Source organism: Anabas testudineus, chromosome 9 (assembly GCF_900324465.2).
Source record: "Anabas testudineus chromosome 9, fAnaTes1.2, whole genome shotgun sequence".
Taxonomy (NCBI): Eukaryota; Metazoa; Chordata; class Actinopteri; order Anabantiformes; family Anabantidae; genus Anabas; species Anabas testudineus.
The window spans coordinates 8,829,537-8,841,756 of record NC_046618.1 but is presented as its reverse complement, the minus strand read 5'-3'; the positions used below and the strand labels follow the sequence as shown (position 1 = coordinate 8,841,756).

Here is a 12,220-nt window from a genome sequence, read left to right as displayed (position 1 = left end):
CATTGCGTTGCTCTGGGTCGAGCGCTAAGCAGAGCTGACCATTTAATGAAACATTGTGGGTTCTGTGCACAGAGGTTGAAGTAGATGAAGAGCGGGGAGGATAAAGAAATGGGTATATTATTAGGCAGCTGCATAAACGACATTGTTTGGTTTTGGGTCAGGGATAAAGCCTGAACTTGTAAACTCACAGAGGGGCCTCTCCCCCCTCCCTCCTTCTCGCTAACTCACTCTAGCCCTCCGTGTTGTCATCAGTTAACAGAGCTGGGCTCAATTGCCCAGGCAGCTCTACGAGAGCAGCGATTAGACATCTCTCTGATTCTCATCCCCAGCTGAGTTCACTCAAAGGTAAGCCAGTAGTTTACATCCTCAGAGACACTGGTCTTCCTCTGCCTTTGTTCTTTGCAGTCTTCTGCTTTGCGAATACTGTCTGTTTGCTGTTGGCATGGAGTGGGAGTTTCATGTCTATTCTTTAAAATGCAACAACACAAAAATGTATTTAAAAAAACTATATCTGATATAAATTATAATCATAGGTATACAGTTCATACATTCTCCAGTAAAAGACTCCTCCCTCAATCTCAATAGGTGTCACTGAAGAGAGCACCTCCCCCTTTCTTCTCTACCGCCGAGTGGCCATGACAGAGATGCCCCGTTGGCTGCACGGTTTATTCCAGCCGCCTGGCGTCTGAGGTGTGGTCCCACTGGGCTGTTTTGCTGTGATCACAGCAGGCAGTGGGAGGTTAATGCCAGGAGAATGCAAGCTCAATCTCCCCCCACCTCCAGCCTGCACTCAGGAGCCTCACATCCTGTATAATGGCTCGGTAGAGCTCTGTGGTCTGTGGCCGACACCTACCCAGATTTCACTTCTGCTTCGAGCTCTCTGATTCTTATGGCACAGTTAAAGTCCTTTATATACCATTACAGAGCATAAGAGAGTGGGCAGCTGACCTCTTATCGCTTTCAAGATCCAAATTAAGTAGACAAAAGAGATGACACAGGAAACAGAAACACTAACTCAGTTTGAAGTCTAGTTTTATGTGTCCTCCAAAAAATACAAATTTAGCTGTCATCAGGGATAGATTTGATTAGCTGCACAGTCAAAGCAAATCAAAATTTCTAATTATCATCAAGGCTAAAATGTTAAGCTTCTTCATTAGTATTAGTGGTTAATGTTGGCGGTAGCACTGCAACATGTTGCTGGTCCAGCCATGAGAATTATCCCTATTAAAACATGTTTTGATATACATTTACTTTGTTCGAGCCCTGATAAATAATTTCAGATGGCAGAAAATGCATCTGTTTTTCCCTGGAGTCTTTTGCACATATCTGTGTGTAATTAATGTGGATTTTGACAGATGGAGAAAAAAATGTCCTTGTAAGAGAGAAGGGTACATGCCACAATGTGTGAAGTGCAAGCATGGAGGGAGCTTCTTGTATTATTTGCTGCCCGTGCCAGCTGGACCAGCCAGATTCTTACAGGTAGAAATTGAGACACTAAATATGTGCAGAAATCATTGAAATTCAGTGCCCACAATAAATAGGCCACGTTGTTGTTGCTACAGTTGGAAACGAATGTGAAATATACTTAATGCTGTTCTAAATTTGGCTTTAGGAGAACGAAGCCTGTCCTATACAGTGTATCGCCATCCATGGTAACTTTCGTGAAATATCCGATGAAGTGCTATTTCTTTCAGTGATAATTGTGACTGGAGGTCATTTTTGATTTAAAAGCTTTAAACTGCCTTTGAGTCAGCGTGTGCGTGTGTGCGCGCGCGTGTGTGTGCTCTTGTTTGAAACCATGTTATTTCTGAATGCATCAGGGTCTGACTTAAATATTAGTGTAACTACATTATCACAGTGTCTTTGCCTGGTAGCAAACATGTACAAATGAGGATTACAACTCTTGAGAAGGCAACAGGTCATGGTTGGTAAGCTGCCCGGGGGGGGTCACTGATATAGAGTCACTTTTGACAGGCTGTGGAGGAGGCTCTATTGTTGCTGGTGTGTCTGGATGTTACCTGCAGGCACTATCACTGAGACTACAGTATTATCCTATTATTAGGCTTAGTTGTTTACGCTTATTACTGCTTGTCAGGTAGGCAGAGAATCCTTCGGAAAATGAGCATCTGCAGAAAAATACATGACTACTTCTTTATCTCATTCAAGTACATCGGCTTAGGATAATTTTCAGAGGCCTTTAAGAATGTCTTGATAGGACACAACAAACAGAAATTTAAGATTCGTGTTTACAGGGGAGAATTTGATTCTATGAAACGTTTCACCCGACACAGACAGCGTTTGGCAGACAGCGTAAGAATGTAAGAAATGGCGCATCTGTTTCATATGTATTAAAGCTGATATCATTATGGTCTTCACTTGAAAGTATATATACACTAAGAGGACATTGTGGATTGAAACACCCTTGATTAATGTCTCTGTTTGTAGAGGAAGTGAACAAAATAAAAAAAGCTCATCATATGGTCTGGCAGATTTTGGGCACCAGACCAGGGATGACAAATGTGCTCTCGCAATAATTCAATCTGCTCTCATAATTCTCTAACTTTTAGGGAGAGACAGAATGGAAAATTTTCCGGCAATTAAGCCGCCAAGTCAACGTCCAATAACTGTGATCAAGTGTTAGTTAAGATGTTTTTTCTCTCACTTTATCTATTGACAGATTGGGGCGTATAAAGATACTGGGTAAATGGCAGAAAGTTACTGTGAATATGTTAACGAGAGGAGCTGGTATCAGATCCAAAACGCTGCCATTTTACTGATGTCACAGAAATGAAATTAAGTTTAAGGAAAAACAAGGAGACAGAGTAGTACTTTTACTACTACTGTACTGTAGTTTGATTATCAAAGCTATAGTGCATGTTGCCATATTTGTGTTGCCTTCTTTTAACAGATTTATTTCATGCTTTTGTTTTTATCACAGTTTGTTTAGAACATTTCAGCGTTTTAGCTTTGACAGTTAACCAACTTATGATCATGTGTCAAGCTGCAAAAACGCAAAACCCGCCTTTTGTTATCGACTGCCTTTGACAACACAAGCGACTACTTAAAAAAAACAAACCACAAATTGTATGAATAGAATAAAATTAACACAACATTTTTAGGTACAGAAAGTTAAGAAAGTAAAGTGAAGCATCGGTTTTGAGGTATTTAAACAATGCTGCTGCAGTAGCTGCAGAGATGGCTGTCGAGCCTTGGGCACTGTGATGCACAAACAAATGGCTGCATTTAGAAAGCGAAAGGGATCAGGTACTGCTGTTACTGGAACTGCCTCTGGGCCAATAGCAGTGTGTTTGCTACTGTTTGTAGTAAAAGTACTAATATATGAATCTTCTTCTGTTTGCAGAAAAAGATGTATGTTCTGGTGATGGTTGATCCTGATGCTCCAAGCCGCACAAAACCAACATCTGCTTTCTGGAGGCACTGGCTGGTCGTGAACATACAGGTACAGTAAGTCTGCAATAACTTATGTTGTCACTTAACAGCCTCATGTGGTTTGGAAAATGTGACACAGACAGCAGTTGTTATTGGTGTAGGAATAAATAAGGTAATGGTTGGATTTTTTTCCCTTCTTAAAATTGTGCATTTTCATAATCTTAGGGTCTCACTTGGCACATTTTGTGTTTACATCTGCACTGGGGCCGATTGCAAGGCTGAAAAATTATGAATGGTTTTTAAGCCTAACTTGGTGCAAAAAGGATGCCAAGTTCAAAAAATGTTAATTTTTCATATCATGTATCTTGTGCAATAAATGCCTGTGACAAAAGTGTGGGAGTAAGTCTTTCTAAATGGCTGTGAAAGTTTGCAAGGCCCTGTCAGCGGCAATTTCCCTCTGCTGCAGAGAGCCTGGGACGTGTCAATGCAGGCGTGTGAGACTGAGATTGAGGAGAGCAGCATGCGAGGCGCACACTCTTTCTCCCATAGAGTTCCAGTCCCTCAGCTCCCCCTCCAGTGGAGAGATCTTGGCAGAGTGTCCTCCCTTCATCTGTTCCCCCAGGCAGAGCAGCTCCCCCAATGATCCACACTTCTCCATATTTTACACCCCCGAAATGGGCACGGCTCCGATCCCCTTATTTCTCTTCATATTTCTCTCCTTTTTATCCATTCGTTTGTGTGTTTTCATATTCTTGCATTCTATCGCCAAATGCGTGTTGAGTTGTTGATTGCCGCAAATATTTGGAGGTTTGCAGACATGATATAATCCCGCGGGAACCAGGAGATCAACCCAGTAGATTAAGACTAGTGGTCTGAAAAACAACCACACAAAGACGCTTCAGCTACGTATCGCTGCTCCCATTTCATTTTATAAGTCGCCATTGTACGCTAAGTAAATGCCACATTGATTCTAGATTCAAATGTGATGCATCTGGCATATATATTTTACTGAATCTGCAGTAGGTAGAAATTCAGAATATTGTGATTCAGCTCATTGGTGCAGCGCTTAAGAGATTTATGCGGCCACATTCCTGCTTGCCTTTAGGAAATGCTGAATATTTAGCTCATACCACTCACACAATGTGCATGAATGATATACAAGAAAGCAAGTCATTTCCACTTTATAACATTACATTAAGCATCACCTTTGCTTCTAATTTTTGAGCCCATAAAGTCAATCTGGCCACCTGACCAGCTGTGAATAAACAAACATCTTTCAAGTGCTCAGACAGACCACATTCTCTCTAGCAATTCAATTTCCTGTCACTTGTGTGGGTGTTGACCTGTGTTGCCCATGTAGGGATTGGTCGATGTGGCTGGATGTTTTTTAGTGACTGTGTCTGGTGGTTGGTCAGAAGGGTTAATGAGCCTTTTGAGTGATGCCAGCCCATAGTAGGAGGTGTTTAATTGACCAGGGTGGCCAGGTGACATCACGAAACCTCACTTTTGTTTTTCAAAGTTTTGTTTTGTCATTGTGAATGTATCAGATTTAGTTTCAGTGCAGATGTGATGGACCAAAAACCCCAGTGTGTAAATTTGATTGGATAATTTGTTCTCTGTGGTTTTGTTTCATCTACATATATCTCGTAAAGAGAGTAGAGTTCTCCTATAATTACATGTTTAACATTTAAATTGCCACTACTGCCCATGTGTTTAACTGTTGATTGTTTTGTAAAGCAATGTAGTTTCTTTACCTGAAGTCAGGGGTCTTTCCAATATCAAATGGATGAATTTTATTTTAATATATTTTTCATGTCAGGCCATCTTGGCCTACTTCACAGATGTTTCATAAGTAGTGTTTTCTTTATCCATATTCAAGGAAGGTAAAAGATTTCCCTTAATTAGCCTTAGGTCAGGCTGGACTGACCAACGAGTCTTTCAGTGGTAGCACAACAGGAGCACACTGGACTACCCCGTGTTTTATAGATTCATCCCTCTGCTTGATTTGAGCTGCATTATGGGCCTCTTTACTTGTATAAACATATGCTGAGGATCTCCTCACTATGACAAAACCCTCTTGAACCACAAAAAGCGGTATTTGAGAGCCTGATATTTGTTGCCACACATCCATATAGTATCCATCCATAATTCAAATCCATATGATGTAACACCTTCATTTTTAAACTGACTTAAAAAAAAGAAAAAGGCTTTTTTTTTTTTATTCTACACAAACAGATGTAGCTTCTCTGTCTTATTTTAGTTAAAGGATAGCAACTACAATAGGAAAGAACGAAGAAAATGTTGATTACAATTTGTATATTTAAATGTCTGGAAACAGCCGGAGGAGGAAAAAATGCATTTGGCTGTAGCCTTGGCACGCTGTGTCTATCTCACCAACTCACTCTAGCCATACACTGTACATAAAGATATATAAATATATACAGATCTTTATATACAGTCTATGGCTTTAACTGGGTTTGACTCTGCGCTTTGACTGGTTTGGTTATAGCTGTTTTTTTTTCTTGAAATCATATATTTATACAGTAAATCATAAAAAGAATTATATGTTAAAACAAATGTCAACAAGTCAGACACTGGTCTGTGAGCCAGAAATGTTTCACCACTGCAGGGGTATTTTTGGTCGTACAGTATACGTCTATGTGGGCTGGACTTTGCATGTGCATGATACAGTAAATAGCATAACTATCTATACTTGTTTGCATGCATGCAAACACACATTTATAAAAATGCACTATAACCGTCCACACTACACATGTAAGACAATCATATTTTAACGTTTAAGTCAGGTGTCAAATCTTTTATTTAAGTATACTGCATCACTTATCACATCATTATTTACTGCCAAGAACAATTTACTCCAGAAATTAAGTGTAAACTGTGTGACTGCTTGTTTCGTTTTCCCTCACCAGCTGTCCAGTTTCTTTCAGAACTCACATTATTAGATGCTGTATATGCATTTTCATCGCAACTGCCCATTTTCAGTGACCCCTCGAGCTACAGAAACAGTAATTTAGAATCTCCTGCAACACACTCTGTGTTTTACATCAATTATGGACAATTACCAAAATAACCATCAACAGATTGTTGTCTCGCTCTCGAAGTCGAATTCCAGATTGCGAGCCTCTCCCTCCCTCTCGCTGCTCTCCCAGAGTCTAAATCAATGCAGATGTTCCGGTATGGTCTCGCAGCGATAATTACTGTAACAAGCAAATCATTAGTATCTGAATAGAGGCAGCTTATATAAATACTGCACTGGGTGTTACTTTTACTTGTTAATACTTATTCTCTCATTATAGTTTTGGCGGTTTGTGAGTCAACATGATGCAATATGAACTTGCAGAACAGTGCTACAGTTAATGCTCTTTCCTGCTCTGAGAAAAGCCAAGGTGTTCATTATTGCTGTAAAATCCCATTTAAACAGATATGTTATAGCCTTAGGTTTTCATGGAGTTTTTCTTACTTTTTATAATGTGTGAACTTTCTCTGCTGATGTTAGTTGGTTGACATACTTAACTTTTCTCTAATAATATGCAGAAAAGGTAAAATAATGATAATTAGTGGGTTGTCTGTACTACAATAATTTTTTTTCTGTAGTTTATATGGAAAAAATTAATTGTGCAAATATTCATACAGTTTACAGCAGATGCAAAAGCGCTGAGGCCATTCAGTTTGTTATACTTTGACTGGAAAGAGCAGCAGCTTCTCTTACATTTTAAATATGATTTGATTTGAAAGACCCATCATAATCTGTTCAGACAGTGTTGAGTTCATTCATTATAGTTCTTCACTTCCAGATTCATTTCAATACGGACTGCAGATTGGAAACCGTTGCATGTTTGTTAACATCCCCTCAGTAGCTAATTGAAGGCCAGTTGGACAGTTCAGCACACAGTGTACTGTGCTCATTATTCGGATGCATGTGGGATATGCATGCTTTAACATCCATCTCTGTTGTAGCAGCTCCCAAAGGGGGGACAGAGCCTGTGTTCTGCTGCTGGTCAGGAAAATATCAGACCAGCTGGCTTTGTGTTTGTGAATTCTGTGGCCTGCGGAGATCGTCTGCTCCACACCTCAAGATGTCCTTTAACTGCAAACTATTAGGCGTGTAACTCCTCACTGAATTTCAGTCAGTGTTCGGATCTTAAAGGGATAAGACTGGTGTTGTTTTGTCTCCTTTGTTATTATCGACCATTGACCTGAACAGTCAAAAACCCAAAACAAGTGTTTGGGGTGTTGTTTGTGCAGCTTTTATGAGAATGGAGAAACACTGCGTGACAACTTGTTTTGTGATATGGCTCCGTTAGTAGCATCTCATAGGTTTGGCAACTACATGTATGTATGTACGTGGCAGATAAATGAGCTATATGATGTTGACATTGCACAAACAGTATTTGCTTGTATATATTTAGTAATGGTGTAATAGTTCTTCCTTATATGAGTAATTAAAAGATAAAGACGCACAGCTTATGCTTACAAAGTGCAACCAGAAGAGTTCCCTAGTCAAGCATGTCCTGCCCTTGTTGTCTTGTCAGAAAAACACTTCTGCATATACACTGAGTGGACTGAAGTATAGGTCTTTATCTTGTTAAGTTACAGTTTATGTCAAGTTTTGCAGAAGCAGTCTCAGCTGAACATCATTTGTGTCTGTGCAGCAGCAAATGATAGTTCTAGAGTGCTGAAATGACATTTTAACCTCTGCAATAGCCTTAGAGTTTGTTTTAGCAAAATACCTATCCAATATTGCAAATAAACATACATAATTGCATTGTTCTTTATCCTGTAATTATCCCTACTGTGGCACGTTATGATTTAAGCGTTTATTTTTGACAGACAGCTGCCCCCATATGGAAGCCAAAAACAATTTCCCAAAGGCCAGGCGAACCATAGCTAGCTTCATTGTGAGAACAAAGAACCATTGGTATTATTCATAATTAAACTCTTATTGTGTACTCTGCTGAATATTTCCATTCTTCTGCCTCTGTTCTGCTCACTCTCGTTTCCCCTCTCGGTACTTTGCACCTCGTGCTGGGAACATCTGTCTGGCGTCAGAGTGGAGCCTGGCTGTGCAGATTGGAGCAGGTAGAGGAGCACATTGTAGCCCAGCTAATGATGAGAGTGTCTGCCCTCTCTCTTGGAGGAGACGCAAGCTGCTGCTTCACGCTCGCTCACTCCACTCATACGCCCAGGGAAACAGATTTCCAAACATATGCAGTATGTTTTTAATCCAGTTGAGCACTTCATTTCCCAGCAAACACAAATAACCTTACGGGACATCCATATCTTATGACAAGGGGGTGGGCGCAAAGGAATTGAACAATTTTCCTTTCTAATGTGATTTTTTTTTTTTTTCCCTCCAAAAGTTGCTAAACATGCTCATAGCCCAGGTTAACAGTTTGCTTGTTTATGGTTTGACAAACTTTTACATAGAAGTGCCTCCTGGCTCCAAGTCATACGAAGCAACTTTATCCAATCTAAACTCCACACCTGTTGTCATCCTTTGTTTAAACTTAAACTGACAGCATAAACACATGTTCTTTGTGTGAAGTGATTCAAGAATGTGAACAGATTGTTGTCAATAATACATACGTGAGGAGTAAGTAAACTAAGCACCTGTTTATGTGATTAAGAGTTATGCCACAAGTTAAAGAAATATTTAGTTCTGATTGTGAATTAGCTACTTGTCAGTATACAGCGTCTTTGCTGCATTGTATATTTTTAATTGTTGCTTGAATTAGTTTGACCCCGATCAAGTTTACCTAAAAGTCAATTTTCATTTTTTATTTATTTATTTATTTTTTAATAACCACTGAAACCTCCCATGATACAAGTCAACAATAGCGCTTAACATGAAGGCCCAGCTGGAGGTGCTTAACATTTAGAGCAGTGCTCATCCTGCTGTCAGCTACAGCCAGAAAAATGTCAGAGGTGGTACTACGTGGAGTTCAGCTTGTGGAAGTCAGTCCCTCACTGAACTGCACAAATATATTTTAGACCAAGGCCTGTTTGTTTCAGGATTTTTCAAGATCACCTTCATGTTTGTCTCAATACTTGTGTGCGTGTGTGAACGGTACAGAGAGCGGCAAACAGAACAGAAATCAGTGATTTGCTAACTTTGGGATTTGCCGTCAATGTGGCTGTGCCCCTACTGCTCTCCTACATCTGTACCCCCACCCCTCCACCCTCACCCCACCCCCAAGCCTTGTGTACAAACACCCTGTAATAATTCTATCGATCTTATCTTACTTGGAGCTTATTAACAAACAGGATCTTCTTCAGTGTGGGCTGCTGCTCTTACTGTTCTCCGCCACCTAAAGGGAGAATTACATAAGAATCCTCCGCTCAATTGTCAGCTCCATCCCCCGTCCACATACAACAAACACACACTCGCACACACATACACACACTCAGTGCTTTAGCTGATAACCTACCGAGCCTCTTGCCATCTCTATAACAACTGACCTCCCTGCCATGGTTGCCGTGGTGAGATGATTGAGGAGGTTTCACTGCATGAAGAACGTGAGCTACTATGTTTCCTATCAAAAGTCGTGATTGCTGTTTGGACAGCGAGGGAATAATCATCCATAAATTACAGTTTTTACATGTTGCCAAATAGTTTTTGGCTTTTTTAAGGGAAACCAAACTCCTATTGAGTCTGCCATTTGATTTGTCTTTCGTTCTCTCAGAGAAAAGACATTCGTATTACATCTATTTATCACTTATCACTTATTCCATTACATCAAGTAGGCCTACTGTGCGTCAGGGTGCTACTCTGTCCTGGATATATCGTGATTACTCTCCAAGAAAACGAGGATAACCTGGAAAGCCGTCTTTGATCCAGTCTGTCACACTCCAGCCTAGTAGGGGAAAAAGAACATGTTGGACCTTGTCCATACAAATGAATTTTAAAAACCAGGAGCTGTGCACACTTAAAGGCGCTTCTTTTAATATGTGCCCCCTTTCTTCACACCCACGACCATTGTGTATAAAATCCTGTTTTTTCCTGAAAAGATTTCTAGTCGCAGCCGCAGACAATGTTCCCCCACACAAGCTGTCGTCTTTGTCATGCCCCCTCCCTACCTTCCCCTCCACTTCAGTCAGTAAAGCAGGATCTCTGGCAGTCGGCCCCACGTACAAATTTGTGTGTTTCAGGGTACAGGTGGGGGGCTTGCCGGAGTCTGCCTACCTGTTCCCCTGTAAACTGGTCAATTTTGACAGACATGGACAAGGAGGGGAAGAACGGAAGCATGGAAAGCAGAAGGGGGGTTAGAGGGGCGGGTAAATAAACAAATGTCAGGGTTGGTGGGGGGTTGTTGGGGCCGTGGCTGTCCTCTTAGTGGTGTCTCCTGATAGGGTGTGTTGAAGGGGAGTGAGGCATGCTGATAAAAACAACTCACTAACAATTATGCTCACCTAAAATAGCCCTTACTTAAGTATATAGCATGCTTGCCAGTTAATTGTACACAAAAACAAGGACTTCACAAAAGACCTCCTGCAGCCAATATATTTTCTTGTATTTTGGCATGATAATTAAGTGTGACAGCTATGAATGCAAAGTTGGCAGATATTATAGAGGCCTGTCTAACTCTATGTACTGATTATGATTGTTTGTATTCCAAAAGTTATACTAAACTATAAAATTAGAAAACTGCAGTATATCGCAGATAACTGTATTGTGTAATGAATGCTCAATTACAACTGGTAGGGCGGCTTTCATTGTGTACAGCAAAGCGTGCAGTCTCACACACACACACACACACACACACACACACACACACACACACACACACATATAAATATATATATATATATATATATATATATATATATATATATATATATATATATATATATATATATATATATATATATATGTGTATGTGTGTGTGTGTGTGTGTGTGAATACAGAACTACTGAATATATCACTGTCTCATCACAGATAGCCAGGCTTAGTGATGGAGGGTTGACAAATGTCTGTCAGTGTTGATAGAAATCATAGAACAAAGTCTGGCTCTGTTTTAATGAATTTTGGGCCTATTTTTGACAATTAGAAACATTGTACAAGGGATGAGTCCATTCTCTGCAGATTACAGCCTCTATCTGTTCCTTACCATGCAGCTGACTGCATGGGATTTAATGACAGCAATCCTAATATTCTCAGGAGATAATGCCTTTCATAATGGCAAGCAGAAAGCCACCTCAATACAATGCGTTCAGCACGAGCCAAAATTTTTATATGTGTTAGACGTGAATAATTTCAGTAAGATTGCTGTATTCCCACTGAATTGTTCCTCTGGATTTGCTCAACTTGTTCTTATTGAAATGCTGTAGGACTAACAACCATAAAATCTACTAAGACCTCTGATCTGTACTATTGACCATTATCATAGCCAAGAGGTTTTTTTACAATGTGGTATTTTTATGCTACACTTGGTGAGAAACCTGTTTACATTTCAGGGTGCTGTATAGTTCACTTCTCTCTGCAGCTCAGTCGGATTCCAAAGCACTGTATAGATTTCTTTCAGCTGATGAAATTAAAAAGACAGCAGTGTGTGTGTGGTGTGCCTTCCAGCAACGCGATTTGCCTGCGAGTTCACGATACGGGTTGAGAGGGGAGTTCCTTTGGGGGGGATTAAATAGCTCCCTCTCTTCCTTCCCTCCTCCCCTGCCCTCCATACTTGCAGAACACAAACAGCTTGCAGGGCTGTACAGTACTTGTACAACATGTTTGCCACAGTGCCGCTCACAGGTAACAATAAGCCAAGGTCAAAGGTTAAGAGGGATTGTGGAGCTTGGATTCGTGTGTGCTCCT

The 12,220-nt window shown here is 40.4% G+C and overlaps 1 protein-coding gene across 1 annotated transcript in view; it reads left to right on the top strand.

Moving 5' to 3' along the window:
• Positions 1–12,220, top strand: part of LOC113150637 (phosphatidylethanolamine-binding protein 4) — a 45,209-nt gene that overhangs the window by 15,832 nt on the left and 17,157 nt on the right. Inside the window, exon 4 of the mRNA XM_026343227.1 lies at positions 3,362–3,460. Coding sequence (XP_026199012.1) covers positions 3,362–3,460 — 99 coding nt within the window. The remainder of the gene's footprint in view (positions 1–3,361; positions 3,461–12,220) is intronic.